This window comes from Phacochoerus africanus, chromosome 15 (genome assembly GCF_016906955.1).
Source record: "Phacochoerus africanus isolate WHEZ1 chromosome 15, ROS_Pafr_v1, whole genome shotgun sequence".
NCBI lineage: Eukaryota > Metazoa > Chordata > Mammalia > Artiodactyla > Suidae > Phacochoerus > Phacochoerus africanus.
In genome coordinates, this window is record NC_062558.1 from 135,446,216 (window position 1) to 135,466,219 (window position 20,004).

The window sequence follows — 20,004 nt, forward strand, 5'->3', positions numbered from 1 at the left end:
TGCTCGCGGGACTCCACACAGACCAAGAACAACGCTGCACAGTGTGCACTTGTCTCCACAAGCATCAGTGCCGACAAAATTAAGGCCGCCGAGTCACAGCGTTTCTGGAGAAGCCCAAACATCTCTCCCGCTGGGCTTCCCCACGGAGCCCCCTCCTGTTCACAGGACCCTGTTTTCACGCCTGCTTTGAGAAACATTTCTCCTGTCCCCCTCTTTGCTTAAAATGTCCACAGCTGCTGGGCAGCCAGGAGCTCCCAGGCTCAGTTGGACCGAGGGTGCCTGCGTGTTGTAGAGTGGCCCCAGTGGCCCCTGGCACCCACATCCCTGCATCAAGCCCGCCTCTCGGGTGTGGTCTGGAGTTACTGGCTCGATTCAAGGAAAAAGATGGAATGTCACCTCCAAGGTTAGGTTGTCAAGACTGTGCTCCCGTCCTGGGTGCTGGCTCTGGGCTTGTCCCACAAGCAGGGAGGCCAGCTGCCATGTCGGGAGAAGCCCTGCAGAGACACCCACGTGCGTGAGCTGGGCAGTGGTCCCTGCGCAGGATCTCGGAAGCAGGCCCTCCCCCAGCCAAGCCCTGAAGTATCTGCAGCTCAGGGGGAGACCCTGAGCCAGAAGGACCAACCAAGCCAGCGCGGACCCACAGAAACGGTGAGATAGTCCATGCTTGTTTCTAGCTGCTAAGTTTGGGGGTTCTTTGTTCCGCAGCAAAGTCGACCAGCACACGGGGCCTGGTCTCCTCCAGCGGCTGGTGCTCGACCTCCTCCAGCTCTCCAAGCCCTCACTGAGACTCAGGCGAACGGAAGCCTCGGGGCCTCATCAGTGCCTCCTCCCTTTAGCCACGGAAGGCGGCTCCTTCGGTGCATCACCTTTCCAGAAAGGTGAACTAAAATAGAACGTTCGGAGGTCGGGTGATGGAACTTCGTGTTGAAGACAGATGTGGTTTCTCCCTAGAGCTTTTTGAAAATCTCTAATTTCATCTCTCCTTTGAAATTAGGTATCCAGTATTTAGAATATGTCCTTTTCCTTCCAAAAGAATACAGAGAGAGCAGCTCGAGGCCAAGGCACGGCCCATCGAGGCCAAAGCTTTGCACCTGTGCTACAGTCGACGTCGGCCCACGCTCAGCGGCTCCAAGAATCAGATTTCTCATCAACGTGTCACCCCTTTCTTTCTTCTAGTTCTTATGTGACAGAACAGTGGGAGCAAAATGCAGAGCGAGGCCACTGAAATCAAGCTGCAAGTCATAGGATAGCTTGAAATTACTTATCGGAAGGATGTGGGAGAGTATGAATCTGGAGTATAAAATCAAAATAGGAAAATGTACAGAAACACTCTATTTGGTAGCTGAATTTTTGGCATATAAGTCAGAAATTGCCTATGTTATTTTCTTTTCTATCTCAGGAAAAAAAAAAGAAATAATGAAAGAAAGTGCAAGCCTTTTTTTTTTTTTTGTCTTTTTGCCATTTCTTGGGCCACTCCCGCAGCATATGGAGGTTCCCAGGCTAGGGGTCGAATCAGATCTGTAGCCGCCAGCCTACACCACAGCCACAGCAATGAAGGATCTGAGCCGCGTCTGCAACCTACACCACAGCTCATGGCAACGCCGGATCGTTAACCCACTGAGCAAGGCCAGGGATCGAACCCTCAACCTCATGGTTCCTAGTCGGATTCGTTAACCACTGAGCCACGACGGGAACTCCAGCAATTTTTAACTTATGGGGGAGGGGGAGGGAATAGTGGAGGTGGCTTCCTGGGCAGCTGGAAGGTGCCGGCTGAGGTGCTGACCTGGCAGAGTCCCGCCTCATGGATGAGCTGGATACATGTCACCTCTCTTAGTCCAGCAGCTCCCAACTCTCTCTTCCCAACCTCGTTTCTCTGGAAAGTGTGCTTTTAATTCTCAAACTTTTTTCACTCATACTGTACCTTCTCCCAATATTTTAAAATTCCTTTGGACAAACTGAACTGTATTGAACCAGAGTTACAGGTGCGTTCACTCGCAATTGCTAAGTGTTAAGTATTTGAAAATGTCCACTTTTAATGATTCCCTGTTTTCATTTTGTGCTTTAAAAATATTACATAAATTCCAAACTTACCTGGGAAAATGTGGAAAATATTTTAAAAATAAAAACCAATCACAATACCACTACTGGGAGTAACTAACTTTACTATCTGGTGATTTTCCTTTTAGGTTGCTTTAAATTAGAGTAAAGGTATATAACATAAAATAAATTTTTTTTTTTTGTCTTTTTAGGGCTGCACCTGAGACACACGAGGTTCCCAGGCTAGGGGTCCAATCCGGGCTGCAGCTGCCAGCCCACATCACAACCACAGCCACAGCAACTCGGGATCTGAGCCGTGTCTGCAAACTACACCACAGCTCACAGAAATGCCAGATCCTTAACCCACTGAGCAAAGCCAGGGATTGAACCGACATCCTCACGGATACTAGTTGAGCCATAATGGGAACTCCTTAGCAAAACTTTTCAATACATGCTGACCAAGTATTTCTCAAAAGATGTGAATCAATTTTCAATGCCATTTAGCAATATTTGAATATATTTGTTTCACTGCACCCTTATCAGCAGCATTACATAGTTACTTGATTACTTCTTATAAATTTAGTATGGAGAAAATCATGATTTAAACTGAATTACTTTTTTTTTTTTCTTCATCACCCAGTGTGTGGCTTTCCTGTACCCACCAGTTCTCCAGTTCTCAGCTGGGTGTCCCACAGTTTAACTCTGTCCCAACACTCTGCCAGGAGGTGGCCTCAAATTCTGAGGATGACTGGCTCAGACCCACAAATGTCCCTGCTTCAGACCCATGTCGTCCCCTGTGCTTCTGAGGTTGGCTCTAAGCAGAGGTTCTTACGACCCGCTCCGCAGGTCGGGTCACTTGCTGGCACAACTCACAGAGCTCAGGGAAGTGGGTTACTACCAGCTGCGGATTTATTACAAGGGCTATTTCCAAGGATGGTGCCCGGGACGGGTGTCGGGGTCGGGCCCTGAGCATCCGCGCCGCTCCTGGCTCCGGCCTCCCTGCCAGCTCTGCTCTGTGTTACTGTCTTGTGGATTTTTACAGCGACTTCATCGCCTGTGCACGATGGAAGAAATCGCCGGTCCCTGGGGAGGAATTCAACCTCCAGCCCATCTTCTCCCTGACAGTGGGGGCAGGAGGGCAGGGGGCTGAAGGCTCTCGCCCTCTTCACAGGACTCGTTCTCTGGGCATCCAGCCCGATTTAAGCGGCTTTCCCAAAGTCACCCATTAACATCGACTCAGGTGGAGTTGAAAGAGGTTTGCTGTGAGTAATAAAAGGCATCTTTATCTTTCTTTTTTTTCCTTTGCTTCTTGGGGCGGCACCCACAGCATACGGAAGTTCCCAGGCCAGGGGTCCCATCGGACTACAGCTGCCAGCCTACACCACAGCCACAGCAACTCAGGATCCGAGCAGCTGAGCAGCATTCGCGACCCACACCACCGCTCAAGGCAACTGCGCCAGATCCTGAAGCCACCAAGTGAGGCCACGGATCGAACCCGCAACCTCATGGTTCCTAGTTGGATTCGTTTCCGCTGAGCTATGACGGGAACTCCAGCTTTATCTTTCCTAACACCTAGGGAATTCCAAGGGTTTTAGGAGGTCTGTGCCAGGAAGAGAGATGAAGCCCAAATGCGTCTATTTCTCATTAGAATCACACCACCACAGTCATGCTCTGGGGTTGGAGTTGTACCTCGACTGCTTACCTAGAGAAGCAGTAGCATTTCCCACCACATACACTGACTTCAAATTCCATTTTTCTTTCAGAGACGTTTTCCAGGCTGCAAAACATGAAATTCTGTGTGAGTTGCAAATACCAAAGTGGCCATTTAGACTGCTGCCCAAGGCTGTTTGCTCCTCCTAAAAACCCTGTGAACACGGCAAACTATTCATAAGCAGATATCAAGACCGTCTCCAAACAAAATCCATTTTATACTGTTCACCTTCTCCAAATTTTTAAACACGGCTTTGACAAATGTTTTGGTATGCCAGACTTGAAACAGCAAATCATTTCCATAGTGAGCAGTAGCAGCATTTTTAATGTGTACCTTAGAAAACAGACAACTTGAAGCGCTAATTTGCATGTGATATTAAAATGTAAAAATCTACACTTTTAAAGAAAATATCACGGGTCATGAAACAGAGGCAACGAAAATGTCTAATAAAGCGACAGGACTGGGTCTACTTGGGATGTAAATCTGAAAGCCGTCGAGAAACCATCATTTCGGATGAGAAGGCGGGTTCATCCATTAGGTCAAAGTAGAGAGAATGACTTTCAGGCTCATAAACAAATGCGATTTAACAGAGAAAAAAGCGCATCCTTAAACACGGATGAAAGGACTACCAGGAGAAGATGGGTTGGACGATCGTGTGACGAGGCCGCGGGGCCTTCGACATCCTTTGAGGAGGGAGGGAAAAGCCAGCTTTCCTCAAATCTGAGGGTGAACACAACTTTCCCTTAAACTCAAGTGTTACTCCATGCTTTACATTCCGAGGGGAAATTCTCTTTTTTAAAAAAAATTTTACGGCCGCGCCCACAGCATATGAAGTTCCCCGGGCCAGGGATCGAATCCAAGCCGCAGCTGCAGCAATGCCAGATCCTTGAACCCACTGTGCCAGGCTGGGCATCAAGCCTGCCCCTCCACAGTGACCTGAGCCGTTGCAGTCAGGTCCTTCAGCCACCGCACCACAGTGAGAACTCTGGAAATGGCCTTCTAAATACCTATAAAAGATTGAGTTTCCCCTTCTTTCTTTTCCTACTCCACAAATGTAAATACTACTTATTTAAAAATTATCTAGAGCATGTGAACCAACCATTCTCTAAGGCTCACAGCTCACACTGGCTGGAGCAAGGCTGAGATGGAATCAGAAAAGCCAGACTTCCGAGCCAGCTCTGCCCTCTGACCTGAGTTTGTTCCTGGCAAGTCAGCGAACCCATCTGTCTGTTTCCCCAGCGAGATAACTAGGATTGGGGAGTTCCTGCTGTGGCTCAGTGGGTTATGAACCCCATTAGTATCCACGAGGATGTGGCTTCGATCCCTGGCTTCATTCAATGGGTTAAGGACCCGGTGTTGCCGTGAGCTGTGGTGTAGGTCGCAGACACGGCTCAGACCCTTCGTTGCTGGTCTGGCCTGACTGGTTCCATGGCCTTTGACCAGTGCTGACCCTCCCAGGCGTCAGGTGTCTTATCTGCAAGATGGGGGCCATGGGAGGTGTGCCTCTGGCTGGTCTAGGACTGAACGAGATCCTGGGTATAACGTTAACACAGAACTAGTATCCAGCAGGCACTCTATAAGTGTTAGCTCAAAGTTGTTTGATAGAACAGACGAAGCTTGCTGCCCGTCTAAAAAGCCAGGCTCTGGGAGTTCCCGTTGTGGTGCAGCGGAAACGAATCCAACTAGGAACCGTGAGGTTGAGGGTTTGATCCCTGGCCTTGCTCAGTGGGTTAAGGATCTGGTGTTGCTGTGAGCTGTGGTGTAGGTCGAAGATGCGGCTCGGATCCCGACTGCTGTGGCTGTGGTGTAGGCCGCCAGCTGTGGCTCCGATTCGACCCCTAGCCTGGGAACCTCCATATGCCATGGGTGTGGCCCTAAAAAGCAAAAAAAAAAAAAAAAAAAAAAAAAAAAAAGCCAGGCTCTGATGGAGCGGGAAGGAGGCAGGAAGAGGCTCTGAGAGGGGATTACATCATCAAGTGCCCGGCCGGCTCAGGCCGTGCTCTCACGTCCTGCTGAATCTCCCCATCCTCGGAGGAAAGAGAGAGATGCTGATACAGCGTGAGGGGAGCTACAACCACCTGGCAGGTGAACATTCAGACCCCTCTCGGCAGCATCTGGCTGGGCCTTCGGGAGGCAGCACTGCCTTTGGCTCCTCTGTGACAGGGCACCACGAAGAGCTCCCTCCCATCAGGAGCTAACAGGTTAGATGCCATTCTGCGTGGGACACCAAGAAACCGCTTAAGAAGGAATTTCATCTTCTGTTCCCTCCAAAGGGGACACAAACACGAAGTCATTTGGCACCTGCTTCTTGAGCTAAAAGTCACTGCACCTGTTGAAGCCTGAAGCCCAGCTATTTCTGGACTCCTGGATCACCAACGGGAGAAATGAGAGTAAAGGAAAGTCCAAGGGGATTCACAGAGGACTCGCCCTTACCTTCAGTTTTATTGGCTTTCTCCAAACATAGCTTCACCGCTTCCACTGCTCTGGGGCTGGTAAAAATGAGGCCCCCGTAACCTTCAGGATGAGACAGCTGCACACCAGACAACAGCAAAGGCATTTTATGTGCTGGCCAAGTTCCGCATCTCCCAGAATTCCAAACGCTTCACAAGAGTAGTAGGCAAACTCATGTTATCCATCCATCCATCCATCCATTCACTCGAAACGTGAGAGCTTACTATGTGCCTGGGCTATTCCAGGCCTTTTAAGATGTGAATGCACAGTATTTCCCTCAAGTGGTTCACAGTCTCAGGGAAAAACATGCCAATGCAATGCAGGGTGGCACGTGCAGTGGAGCAGAGGGGGTAATATGACTCACCCTGGGCTTCGCTGGGGTGCAGGCAGGACAGTAGACCTGACCTGCATCCGTAATAAAACTGGAATATTCAAGGAGCGCTATCCACGCGAAGCCCTGGTTTTCAAGGATAAAAATGGTGATAGGATCTACTGAACGTGTATTCCGAGGCGGGCACTGGGCTGTTTTACACAGAGTGCTGCATCTGTGCGACGGGTGGACGTGTTTGCATCACGCAGATCAGGACACAGAGGCTTGGAGGGCATGAGGAATGAGCCAGGGTGAGCGGCAGAGCCAGGACTTGAGCCCGTGCTCTCCCGCTGCGTAGAGGAGCTTCACAGAGGGAGTGCAGGAAAGCCAGGTGGCTGGTGGTACAGCCTCGGGCCTTTTTCTGACAATGAGGTCCTAGCAATGACCTCCAGTGATGAGCTCCAGTTTCCCATTAAAGCTGCTGATGGAAGAGCTTGCCAGGGTGGATTCTCCCATCATGCAAACTCAGGGTACGGAACATAAAGATGCCAAAGCAAAGCTGGTCCAGTAAATTGATGAATAATTCAACATGCAGCTCAAATCAAAGGGAGGAAACAGAGAGAGAGGCTTTCCAGAGAGAGTGACAGGTGGGTTTTGATGTGCAGAGCACGAGGGGTGGGTCTGGGGCTCACAGCACCCAGGGGGGCCCAGTGGGCAGGGCTGGGCACAGTCCCACGAAGTCACCACCACGGCTCCTTGGCCCACGTGTCCACACAGAGCCCCAGGGAGGTGCCCAGTGACGGGGTGCAGGTTGCTGGTGGCCGCTGGGCACTGAATCTTAAATCAGAAACATTCAGAAGGCTTTCCTGGGACCGTCTCCCGCCACGGCTACCAGCCCAATGCCTGGCGGCAGCTCCAACTCTCCCTCTTACATCTGCTTATCAGCCAAGCTGCCCAACCTGGGAGAGAGCACCTGTTCACTTGGCAGCTTTGCTGAGGCTGGGGTGTGGACCGAATGAGACGACAGTGAAGGGTCCCAGTGTGGCGGGAGCAGCGCAGGCTCTCCTGAGCCTCCTCCTCACAGGTCCCGCCTCCAGGTCAGGGTCAGGGTGGGGGCTGGGGGCTTTCTGGAGGGGCTGCGGCTGGTGCTGTCCTTGTTTTAAGTTCGGTAGTGAAATGGGGGCTGGGAAGCAAGCTCGGATGGGCAAGGATCCTACAGAAACCAAAGGGGTCTCATTCCAAACCAATGGACTCAGACACGGACCAACCTTACCTTCTCCGAGAAACTGGGAAGAGACAGAAACTCAAAGGACAGAACAGGGATCAAAGTGGCTTCAAGCCCATACAGTCCTAATTCCTGCAAACGAAGGAATACAGTTCTGAGTTGGCCAGGGCTGACTGGGAATTAAGGAAAAGGTCCCATTTTGCAGCTTATTTGGGGTCCATTCCTCGGGGCCCTCCCCTGGCTCCTTAACAAGGCGGCGCTGTGCTTCCCGGGACCAGGAGCCGCAGGCACTTACCCTGATGTAGGGGTCCTGGCCGTGGTCATCGTCCTCCTTAGGGTCTTTCAGTAAAAGGACCTTCATTGTTGCTGGGCAGTCCTTACAGGGCACTGGGACAGAGCGGGAAATGCATCATCATCAGCGGGCAAAGACTCCTCCCAAGCAGTGTCTGCCGGACGGCGCTTCGGAGCAGGTAATCAGCCGCTGGCTGATGGGCCGTCCCTTGCACACGATGACTTAGCATGAGTGGTTTGTTCCTTCTGAAGACCTGGTCACCGATAAGGCCAAGGGACAGCATGCTGGCACTTGATAGCACTCGGCAAGGCAGTTAGGGAAAGGCAGTGTCCTCACCGGATATTTAAGGCTCACAGGGGACAGGTGATGCCAATTCTGGGTTGTATCAATAAACAGCAGAGAAATGGCTATCTGATATTTTAGGAGATAAGTAAGTACTCCTATTTCAAGATAAACACACTCGGTTGCTCATAAGCTCCTTAGGAAATAACATCATCATCTCCTCTCTTTCTCAAATGATGTTTTGCAAATGTGGTCGAGTATTCATGACCTAACCTTTCAAAAGTTGTCTAACAACCTGGAAAACAGTTTGTTGATATATATCAAAAGGCTTAGGTAGTTCATATCCTCTCTTCCCATAATTTCTAGGAGTCAGTTCTAAGGCCTTACTCACGAACGTGTGTACGAAGAGGACCGTGAGGCTGTTCCTGCTGGTAGATTTTTAAAACTTTACAATTGACCTGTAACATTGTGTAAGTTTAAGGCGGGCAGTGCGGCTTGATATATTTATATACTGCAATATAATTACCGCTGTAGCACCAGCTAACCTCTACCCCCTCACATAGTTATCATTTCCTCTTCGTGGTGAGAGCAATTAAGATCTAGTCTCCTAGAAGTTTATAACTCTGAAGTTTATAACGCAGTACCGTGGGCTCTGGTGCCCTAGATCCCCAGAACATATTTATCTCCTAGTTGCAAGTTTGTATCCTGGTATTCTTTTTTTTTTTGTCTTTTAGGGCCGCACTTTAAGCATATGGAGGTTCCCAGGCTAGGGGCCGAATCAGAGCTGCAGCCTAAGCCAGAGACATAGCAATGCGGGATCCAAGCCACGTCTTCGACCTACACCACAGCTCATGACAACGTTGGATCCTTAATCCATTGAGCGAGACCGGGATCGAACTTGCATCCTCATGGATGCTAGTTGGGTTCGTTAACCCCTGAGCCACAATGGGAACGCCCCTGGTATTCTTATTGCAAATAATCAGAAACAACATTAATATCCAACAATAAGAGAGTGGCTAAATAAATCACGGTATAGTCATACGAAATCATTAAAATATTCATAAGCAATTACATGGATTATTTCATCACAAAATAATGTGAAGTGTATAAAAGCAGCCTTCAGAACTGCATATAAGTAGTGGGATTTTAGATTTTATATATGAAAGAACGTCTTTGACGGCAGGGTAAGGTGACTGTTTTCTTCTCTTCCTCTTCCTGTGTTACCCCAAAATTGTTTACAATCAACATTAGATATCTTTTGTGCTGGGGGCGGGGGGAAGCACATTATAACCCTCCCCAAAGTCTCAAAACAAATGCTCTGAAGACCTACAGAATCAGCTCTGCTGGAAACCCAGATTATATCCCAGAAGCAGCATTACACCACCAGTTAGTTCCTTAATAAACATTACTCGGTGGGTCATCCTAGTCAAACAGGGCATTCGGTTTGGAGCAGAAATGTGTTATCTCGGGGAACCATTACTTATAAATTACCACGGAGCATATTTCTGGAACATTATAATATCTATGGCAGATCTTAGAAAAATCTGGTTCCCAGTGAACTGCTTGGTATCTAAGCAACCAAAGCTGGCTGAACAAATAATAATTATGAAATCAAGTTCAATTATCGCTGCTTCCAAGCTGTGAGCGGGAAGAGTGGGAATCTGGGGAAAGGGGCAGGAGCACCATTTCCATCATTTCCTGGAGTTACTCAGAATGTGTTTTCTGTAGAAATTAAAAATCTTCCTTTCGGTCATGGTCCCTCGTTTTCTTTTTATTTGGACAGGCCCGCAGCAGGCGGAAGTCCTAGGCCAGGGATCGAACCCACACCACAGCACGGACAACGCAACGTCCTTAACCACTAGGCCACCAGGGAACTCTAGCGATGTTCCCTCTTCTGTGTCACCTCGGGGCGGCTGTTTTCCCCGTTTATTCGCAAATGCCAAGCGAGGGGCTGCTGGCAGGTACGGGGGAGCTGTGACAAGGTCTGTCATCAGCTGGCTTTCAGCAAGAGCGGGCCCGGGGTAGCTGGGGAGGCCGACTCCCCTGAGGAAGAAGAGACTCCGCTGTGGCCACGGCCACTGCTCCCACCCGAGCCTGACCCTCCCGTCGGCTTGCACTGCGGGCACAGACCTGCCCTGCCCATCCCCAGGGCTGCACGGGGCCATTCCTCGCAGTGGGTCCCCTGATTGCACCCCCTCCCGTTTTGCTTCTCTGTTGAACCCTGGCTGATACACCTGCCAACGTGGGGGTTCCAGGAGCCTGGTTCGTCACTGGGTGGCAGGTAAAACTTGGCATTTTCTGCTAAGCATAACTCCTTCTGGGGCACATACCGCAGGCGGCTAGTGTGGGGGTTACAAAGTGGGAGCAAAATGCCGTGAAGCAGGCATCTTGGGGCCACAGACTCCACTCGGCCGGCCACGTCCCTGCCGTGGTCCCAGGCTCCAGGAGGCAGATCCCCAAGTTTCCAAAGGATCTGTTCGTACTGCTTTCACACACCGGGAGCCAGTCTCGCACAGGAGCCTCTGCACAGCGGGCTCAGGCAGGGAGGCCTGGGATCCCCCTCAGGGAAACGGGTGGGCATCGCCTGCCAGAGGAGGTCAAGCATCACCACGTGCCGTCAGGTGACTCCGGGGCCGGTTACCCTCTACGAAGGGGAACCTGAAATCTGAGCTGCGATCTGAATGACAGCAGCACAGGACTAAGGGCCCAAGGACCGGGTTCTGGTCTCAGCTCCATTGTCCATGACACGATCTTGTTTTCTCATTGGTTAAGTGAGAAGAACGTCTGCCCTACCAAGGTCACTGGGTGACTCAGGGGAGATGACAATGACAGCTACCCAGCTATGAGCCCTTACATGCCAGAGACTGTTCTAGAAGCTTTACCTGCATTGTGGCTCGGGGTAATGAACCCAACTAGTAACCATGAGGATATGGGTTCAATCCCTGGCCTTGCTCAGTTGTCAAAGGCTCTGGCTCTGCCGTGAGTGTGGCGTAGGTCGCAGACGCAGCTCCAATTCAACCCCCAGCCCAGGAACTTCCATATGCTGCACATGCGGCCCTTAATTAAAAAAAAATTAAAAAAAAAAAGTTCTGAGGTTTATTCCATTTTATGGATGAGGAGACTAAGGCATTCAGGGGACAAAATTCATCTGAAGTCCCCAAAACTCATCCGATAAGAGGCAGGGCTGGGGCTCAGGGGTGGGTGGCAGCCCCACTGCTTGCTGTGCTCTTACCCCTCAGGCTGCAGCCTCTCCTGCGCTTTGCACACCGACTGTTTGGGAAGACAGAGAGGCAGAAAGAAAGTGCAAAGTGCTTAGTTTAATAATGCAAAGCAATCCACCCTCTACAAACAAAGCAAGTATTTCTTCTGGGCGCTACTCTGTGGTTCTCTCAGGTAACAGAACCGATGCCTTCTGGGTGATAACTTTAAGGGATTCCATGAGATGGGCTGCAGTCTTGACAACTACAGTCAAACTACCGCCCTCACCCCTCCTCTGCTGTTGCTCATTGTATCTCTAGCCTAAAATTAAGAGGACGCTACGGATGATCCTTTGCCAGGGCTCTGCTCGATCGAGTTCGCGGAGAAAGAGATGAACAGTCCAGTGTGCAGAGTCATGGGGACACGTTAGCACTGCTCTTAGTGATTTAAAATGTGAAGTTGGAAGAGTTGAGAGAATTGACCCCACCCCCCCACCCTGATAATTGATGGGTACCAGTCACCACACCAGTGGGCACGTCCAGCCCAGGGCAGAGTCTGAAGGCTCAGAGAAAGGCCTATAGACACCTTCTCAAAGGGCAGTGGGGGCGGAGGGTGGCTCCCAAAAGGTTCTGCAGAGCCTAAGGGTCCACAGCAAAGGCCCAGGCACCGGGTGACAGAGACCGCCCCTGGCACCCCGAAGGCCTCAAGACCAAAGAAAGAGCCTGGTGTGTGACAGATGGAGGAGCTTACGTGTCTGAAGCAAGGTCCTGAAGCGACACCCCAGCACGTGCAGCAGATTGCGGGCAGGACACGGCAGCAGTCCTCGCTCCCAGGGGAAGAAGGAAGTGACCAGTTATGGGGAGAAGCGACAGCTATCAGTTGCTGTCCTCTTACCCCTCAGGCTTCAGCCTCTCCTGCGCTTTGCACACGGAGTGTTTGGGAAGACAGAGAGGCAGAAAGAAAGTGCAAAGTGCTCTCTTTGCAGGTTGGCCCATGGGTTGCTAGGGAAACCAGCAGAGGGGCCGCCCTCCTCGGCCCCTTTGATAAACTAGCATAGCAGAGGTAGTTCTGATCTACAGATTAGAGAGATCACTAGCTGGCGCCAGGGGCCAGTACATAGGCATTTACTGATTCGGCTCTGCGATTAGGAGGGAGCTTGCTCAGGTGAGTAGGGTCGGGGGGAGGCAGGGTCTGGCCGAGCAGGGATGTGCAGAGAGCAAGAGCACGGCCATCTTGGTGGCCTGATCATACAGGTGACCACATAGCTCAGTCTGAGGCTGTCCCAACGGACAGCGGTCGCTCTGCTCTAACTGTTGACAGCGCCCAGATGTACTCTCCAAAGTCTCCCATTTGGGGCAGTGAATCATGGGGTCATTCCTTTATAATGGCTACGGATGCTCACAGATGCCTTATACAGCTTGACACAATGGAAAAAATGCAGGACTTGAAATGAGGAGACTCATTCCGGTCTGAGAAATGTGGGGGGCACGCACCAAGTGTTTGGCAGGTCTGAGAAAGAGTATGGCAGTTGGCCAGTGGGGCCAGGGTGCAGGGAGCGCCAAGGGGGAGCAGGCGGGGCCATGCAGGCCGTGGAAAGGACTGCCGATTACCTGGGGAGACACGATACACGAGAGGGTTCTGAGCACAGGTCTGACATGTTAGTCTAACAAGACCACTTGCAGGTGTGCGGGGAAAAGACTGAAGGTAGAAGGAAGTGGGGAGGCGATGAGCAGTCTGGGTGAGGGTCGTTGATGTGGGGAGTGAGTGCCACGCGATGTATTACGGAGGTGTGGCCCACAGCATCCACTTGGACCGGACGCAGGGTAGAGATAAAAAAGGCATCATGAGGACCCCAACTGGAAGGACGGGAGCACTATGTCAGCACGTGGAGAATGAGGGTAGGACGAGGTCCATTTGGGACAGATGCCACCTGAGCACACCTCTTCCTCCCCAGTGCGCCCCAGCCCCTGGGAGCACCGGCAGTGGGTTCACAGGTGTGCCTGGGGTCTTGAGCCTCTCATCCCTGGGGACACCTGGGTAGGGCCCAGGGCAGCCAGAACCACGCTCCCATCCCCTCCACGCCCACCCACCAGGGCCAACTCCCTTTAGCTGTAGACTGTAAATCCTCTTCTATCTACGGAAGGTGCTGTAGGACTATTATCATTTACCAGGTGTGCTACGGTGCTCAAACAAAGTTGAAGGGTACTGGGATCCGACATCCCAATGGAGAAAGCAGGCGGGAGACTGGTGCTCAGGGAGGGTATGAAATTAAAGGACAGAGAGTCCTCAGTGTACAGGTGGCATTTAAGGTCCTGGGACCAGGTAAGATTATGGATAGAAAAAAAGAGGGGCCCAGGACAGAGCCCTAAAGCACTCAAGCAATGTCAGGTCAAGTTGGGTGCAGGGCAGAGAGGATCCCAGCACGAAGGAAAAGAGATGGAGCGGGCTGTGTCTCAGAACACCACTGACTAGGCAGGGGCCTAACCCACAGGCATTTATCTTCTCACAGTTCCGGAGGCCGGGCGCCAGGAGGGGGGGTTCCTGCTGAGGCCTCTCTTCCTGGCTTGTAGACGGCTGCCTTCTTGCTGCGTGCTCATGTGGCCTTTCCTCTGTGCTTACGCAGAGAGAGACCCCTGGAGTCTCTTCCTCTTCTTCTAAGGTCACCAGTCCCATAGGATTAGCCCACCACCCTTCGGACCTCATTTAATCTTTTAAAAATTATCATTCTTTTTCATATTCTTTTCCGTCATGGTCTACTGAACACCATGCCCTGTGCTACACAGCAGGGCCTTGTCCTTTATCCATCATACTCGTCCGAGGTTGCCCCTGCTAATCCCCAACTCCCCATCCATCCATCCCCCGCCCCGCCCCCCCCGCCCCCGGCAACCACAATCCTACTCTCCTCGTCTGTGAGTCTGTTTCTGGTTCATAGATAAGTTCATTTGTGTCATATTTTAGATTCCACACATAAGTGACATCATACAGTATCTGTCTTTCTGACTTATTTCACTTAGTATGATAATCTCTAAGGACCTCATTTCGTCTTCGTTACCTCTTTAAAGGCCCTACATCCCAACATAGTTACACTGGGGGTCAGGGCTTCGATACAGGGATTTCGGGGGGGCATAATTCAGGTCATAACAGAGTAAGATGCAGAATAAAGCGGATATAGAATACACGGACAGTAACTGCAGGTGAGGGCACTGCTAGCAAGAAGTGCAGGAGAAATAAGTCCGAGACCGGCCAGGGAGGCAGTGCAGTCAGAAACAGCTCCAGAGACGTCCCCCTATTGCACCTGCACACGTGAGAGGCCCCAGAGCCGGGGCAGGCGCTGAGAAGGGAGTTCTGATTACCGGCCAGTCAGGGAAGATGCCATGCGAGGCACTTGGGGAGCAAAGAGCATGGTGCTTAGGCAGCGCCCAGGTTCCCAGAGTACCTCGCTCTACCTCATCCACCTTGCAGCAGCTCTGAAGGACAAGCGGGCCTCCTGGGCCAGAAAGCTGGCCCTCAACTTAGCAGGACAGGGGCTCTGCCACGCTGCTGCCTCCTCTTCGTGATGCAGGGTATTGGGTGAGGGGGAAGGGACAGGTGAGCTTAGCGCCTGCCCTCTAGGAACTGTGAGGCTGCTGGGGGAGGAGGGACAGCCACAGGACTGTGAGCCCAGTGCTGGGAGACAGGGCATTCCCTGCTCAAACCGCCAGGATTTGGAAAAAGGGCTTAAAAAGCGTGCCTCTGGCTCTGGGGCTCCTCTGATTGAGTTTGTCTTCAGCTGGGGGTAGATGATGATTTAGGGTGAAATATGTATATTCCAGCCACTTTCCATACAAGATCTGTTGGGATTAACAAGTAAACGGGTTCAGCATGGGCTTCATGCTGAGTGTGTTGAAGGTGGGTGAAGCCAGCTAAGACGCTTTTCATTTACCAGAGCCTGGAATGTTCCAGGGACGGGGGCCCAAGAAGGGGTTGAGAAAAAGTGAAGAACCCTGTGTCGCTCTGGCCCATGTCCATCGTCACACAGAACTCCTCTAGCTCAACAAGTTCAAGTACCAGTCATCCAGTCACTTGCTAAGAAGGGCAGCCAGGGAAGTGGCAAGTCGGTGGACTTGGCCTCTGTTGTGGATTGAACCCAAAAGGTATGTGTCAAAGTCTCTGAAACCCCAGAGCCTCCGAATGGGACCTTATTTGGAAATAGGGTCTTTGCAGATACAGTCAGGTTACAATGAGGTTATTGGAATGGGCCCCCATCCATTATGACCAGTGTCCTTATAAAAAGGGGACAACATGGGCACGCAGACACACACGGGGAAAACACGAGGTGAAGGTGAAGGCAGAGATGGGGGTGATGCTTCCACAAGCTGAGCAGCAGCCGGGAGACAGGCCTGGAGCAGATTCTCCCTCCAGCTGCCCGAGGAAGCCACCTGCTGACGTGTGCGGCGGGGGGGGGGGGGGGGGGGGGGGGGGGGGGTGCGGTGGGGGAGGATTCTAGCCCCCTGATCTGTGAGACAATACATGGGGGTGGGACTCTGGCGCAGCTCCGGGACACAGCCTCGTTCAAATCGAAGGAGCAAGCGTGGTAGAGATAACATCACGGCGACTCCCTTCTCCCTGCACCTTGTGCCCAAGCTGAAAGCGCCCTGCTGCGACACATGCCTGTGCCAACGAAAGAATGTGGTCTGCCCTCTGCCTCTACCGCGACGAAGTCACTGGCCCCGCAGCCGCTGACCTTCAGCGCTCCCCGCAGCGAGTGCAGCGCGGAGATGAGGGATGAGGCCCTCTGCACGCGGGGAGGATCTGGAGCAGGACTTCAGAGAGATTTTTCCAGATCTTACGAGCTCAAATCTTGCCTCTTCCTGCACCTAGAAAAGCACGAAAATCCTTAACAGAGACATCGCTCGCTCCTGATGACGAGCAGCGACCTTCTCCAGAGGTGTGCGCTCGACTGCCTGTCGCCCTGCATCCAAATCTTAGATACACTGACCTTCCCCGCCTCTTCGGAGCAGTTCCGCAGAGAGACCCGAGGGGCTGTCTCCCCGGCTACAGCTCCCAGGAAGCCCCGACAGAACAAGGCACAGTTCTTGTATTGTCAGTTTTGTGGGTGGGGTTTTATTTACTTATTTTTTTCAGTTGACACCTGTTACCTGCATTATAGCAACAGGAGGAAGCTGGGAAGAGAAGGAGAGAGGCGTGGAGGAGTGGAAGAAGCCTGTGCTAGAGGGGCTGAGGCCTGGGTTCCAAGCTGTGCTGTTCTTCTCCTGGTCTCAATTCCTGCATCTGCGAAATGGGCTGGGTCTGCCACACCACTGGCTTCTCCGAGGGACTTTCTTTCCCATGGTAGAGGCTCACTAAGAACTTGTTCAGTGTGGGAAAACAACCCTTGAGATTTACTCGGCAACCTTTGGAGCAGGTGGAAGGACCACTTTTCCTTAAAGAGAGAGGGAACTGACCTGCTTAAGGCCGCTTTGCTGGCAGGAAAGAGCCAGGCCTCAAATCCACGCTTTTGAACCATGTCCAGCTGCTCTGAACATCAGCAATAACGACAAATCACCCTTTGATCCAATGCTCACCCCGTGTCCTTTACAGGGCTAAGCATTTTACATGTAAGATCTTAATCCTCATTTAAACCAGCAAGGAAGGAATTATTATTCCTTTTTTACTAAAGAGGAAACCAAAGCCCTGAAGGTTTGAATAACCCGCTCAAGGTCACACAAGACCGTAAGTGGCTGCCAGAGGTGAAGTTAAGCTAGGTTTATTCTCCTAAGCTTGCTGCCAGCTCTCTGCTCCGTTAAGGTAAATTCTTTTTTTGTCTTTTATCTTTTTTTGTTGTTGTTGCTATTTCTTGGGCCGCTCCCGCGGCATATGGAGGTTCCCAGGCTAGGGGTCGAATCGGAGCTGGAGCCACCGGCCTACGCCAGAGCCACAGCAACGCGGGATCCGAGCCGCGTCTGCAACCTACACCACAGCTCACGGCAACGCCGGATCCTTAACCCACTGAGCAAGGGCAGGGACCGAACCCGCAACCTCATGGTTCCTAGTCGGATTCGTTAACCACTGTGCCACGACGGCAACTCCTGTTAAGGTAAATTCTGAGCTAAAGGTAGACTGAGGCAGCGGGTCACCAAGCTCATCTCTGACTGTGACGTTTCCTGGGGCCAGTACCATACTTTCTCGAATGACAAAACCATGTCTGCTACTTACTCGCATTGGCTACTCTAATTCCCACTCTGAGCATGAGCTCAGCACTGGGGACTGAGCCAAGGGCACAAAGTGAGGCTTCCCCACCCTTCTCTTATCAAAGCAATACATGCCTATTGTGGAAAGTTTGCAAACTATGAAAAAGTACAGTTTCCCCCCAAAATTAAAAAACAGAATTCCCATACAATCCAACAATTTCGCTTCTGAGTATACGCTCCCCAAAATTAAAAGCAGGGACTCTGGGAATTCGGACACATGATACGGTGTGGATAAAGCCTGAAGATATTTCGCTGCGTGAAACAAGTCACAAAAGGACAAATATTATATGATTCCACTTATACGAGGTACCTCGGACAGGCAAATTCGTAGAGACAGAGGGCAGAGAGCAGAGAGTGGGTTCCCAGGGAGTGGGGGAGGGGAGACGGCAGCGTTAGTGTTTAATGGGTACTGAGTCTGTTTTGTGAGATGAAAAATTTCTCGACATGGATGGTGCATGAAAATGTAGATAGACTTGATGCTACTCAGCTGGACACTTGCTTAAAACGGTAAATTTTACGCTGTATGTATTTTACCACCAAAAAATATATAAAGAAACGGAAAAAATTACCCGTGAAGTATCAGTGCCACTCTAGTGATATGTTGACACGGTGCCTTCTGAGTCCTTTTTTTTTTTTTTCTACTCTTAGCCTTTTGATAGGTCTGTCTTTATAACCTCCTGTCTTATACATGATTGAAAGACATTTTTACATAGTTGTGGGACCCAAAGAGGCTATTTTAAGCTACGCCATCATATGCGAAGCCCTAATGTTTACACGTTATAATCCATATTGTGACTTGGTAGACAGGAACTCATAGACAACTCTTAGAACACAATCACAGGGCCTCTGGGAACCCTTAAGGTATTCTGATTCCATTTCTTGCTGCTGAAGTATCATTGAGAGAAGTGATCATGCTTCCGTTTAAACGGCTCCAGCAACGTCCAATCTCAGTTTAGGGACAGCTCACTCCATCTGGAAACACACTCATTCAACCTACTTTCCTCATCTGACAGAGAGAAAAAAAGGAAAGCCATAGAGCTTACTCCCAGAAAGTGGATGTCTTCTCTAATGAGTGACTTTCTTTCCAAATAAAAAAATATATATATTTTTTGTCTTTTTGCCATTTCTTGGGGTGCTCCCGCGGCATATGGAGGTTTCCAGGCTAGGGGTCAAATCAGAGCTGTAGCTGCCAGCCTACGCCAGAGCCACAGCAACGCAGGATCTGAGCCGTGTCTGCAACCTACACCACAGCTCATGGCAATGCTGGATCCTTAACCCACTGAGCAAGGGCAGGGATCGAACCCGCAACCTCATGGTTCCCAGTCGGATTCGTTAACCACTGAGCTTCGACAGGAACTCCCCAAATAAAATTCTTTACAACAGGCTGTATAAACCTGACCTGTAGATGAATTTTATTTGGCACAAGTTTTACAGTTCAAGTTACTTTTTTCCCCCTAAAAACCCAGAACTCCAGGTTCTCTTGAAATGTAAGAACTGACAACACTAGGCAGCATTTCCACTTGACCACCAGGGATCAGCTGCCAGGTGCACACCCCCTCGTTTGCCAGACTCCCCATCCACTCTCTTCCTTTACTATAGGCTCAGATCTGTAATGTGGATATTCCCACTGGCCCTTGAGCATTTAATGTTGATCACCGATTTTAAAAAAATTTCCAGGTCAAGAAATGCGCTTAAGGAGGGTGGGCTGGCAACAGGCATTAGGGTGGGATTCATTCCAAGGTTGTGCCAACGACTACGTGTGGGGGATCCCCGTAGGGCCTTGCTTGAGCCAGGCTCGGGGGCATCTGCGCGGATCAGGCGACCTTCCATTCGGGGCCAACTATTGTCCCCGGACAGCACCCAGCACCCAGGCCAGCAGCGGCCTCGGGGTTCCAGCCCGACTTGTCACGCACAGGTTAAGCCCGACTTGTTACGCACAGGCTAGCGCAGCAGGCGGGCCCCCGCGTGTCCCAGGGACTCCGTCCTCATTGGTACCGTGCGCAGCGACACCTACCTCGCCGGGCAAGTGAAGCACTCGGCAGGCATCCAGTCGGGGGCAGAAGCTCAGGGTTCCCGCCCGCAGGCAGCGAGCGCGCCGGACAGACCAGTCGGGGGGGCGGCCCCTTCACCACGTGGCTTCCGCTGCCATGGCGACGGCCCACGCCGGGCCCCCAGCACCAGCGCAAGCGCCAGCTCCAGGGGTCGCGGAGGCAGCGCACCGATCAGCTGAAGCTCGCGCATGCGCACCAACACAAGCCCGGGAGCTCG

At 51.4% G+C, this 20,004-nt stretch overlaps 1 protein-coding gene across 10 annotated transcripts in view; it reads right to left on the minus strand.

Annotated features, from left to right (window-relative positions):
• UROS (uroporphyrinogen III synthase) overlaps positions 1–19,995 on the minus strand; it is a 29,587-nt gene extending 9,592 nt beyond the window's left edge. Inside the window, exons 1-7 of one of the 10 annotated variants that reach the window (XM_047762571.1) lie at positions 12,257–12,373; positions 11,541–11,578; positions 8,030–8,121; positions 7,783–7,866; positions 6,564–6,656; positions 6,182–6,278; positions 3,740–3,814 (exon numbers count right to left, since the gene is read on the minus strand). In XM_047762571.1, the coding sequence (XP_047618527.1) occupies positions 3,740–3,814; positions 6,182–6,278; positions 6,564–6,656; positions 7,783–7,866; positions 8,030–8,095 (415 nt within the window). In that variant the 5' untranslated portion in view covers positions 8,096–8,121; positions 11,541–11,578; positions 12,257–12,373. Of the gene's footprint in view, positions 1–3,739; positions 3,815–6,181; positions 6,349–6,563; positions 6,657–7,782; positions 7,867–8,029; positions 8,122–11,540; positions 11,579–12,256; positions 14,278–19,750 lie in introns of those variants that run through there. The other 9 variants (XM_047762563.1, XM_047762566.1, XM_047762564.1 and 6 more) reach the window with 9 other exon arrangements.
• Between the last annotated feature and the right edge of the window lie 9 nt (positions 19,996–20,004).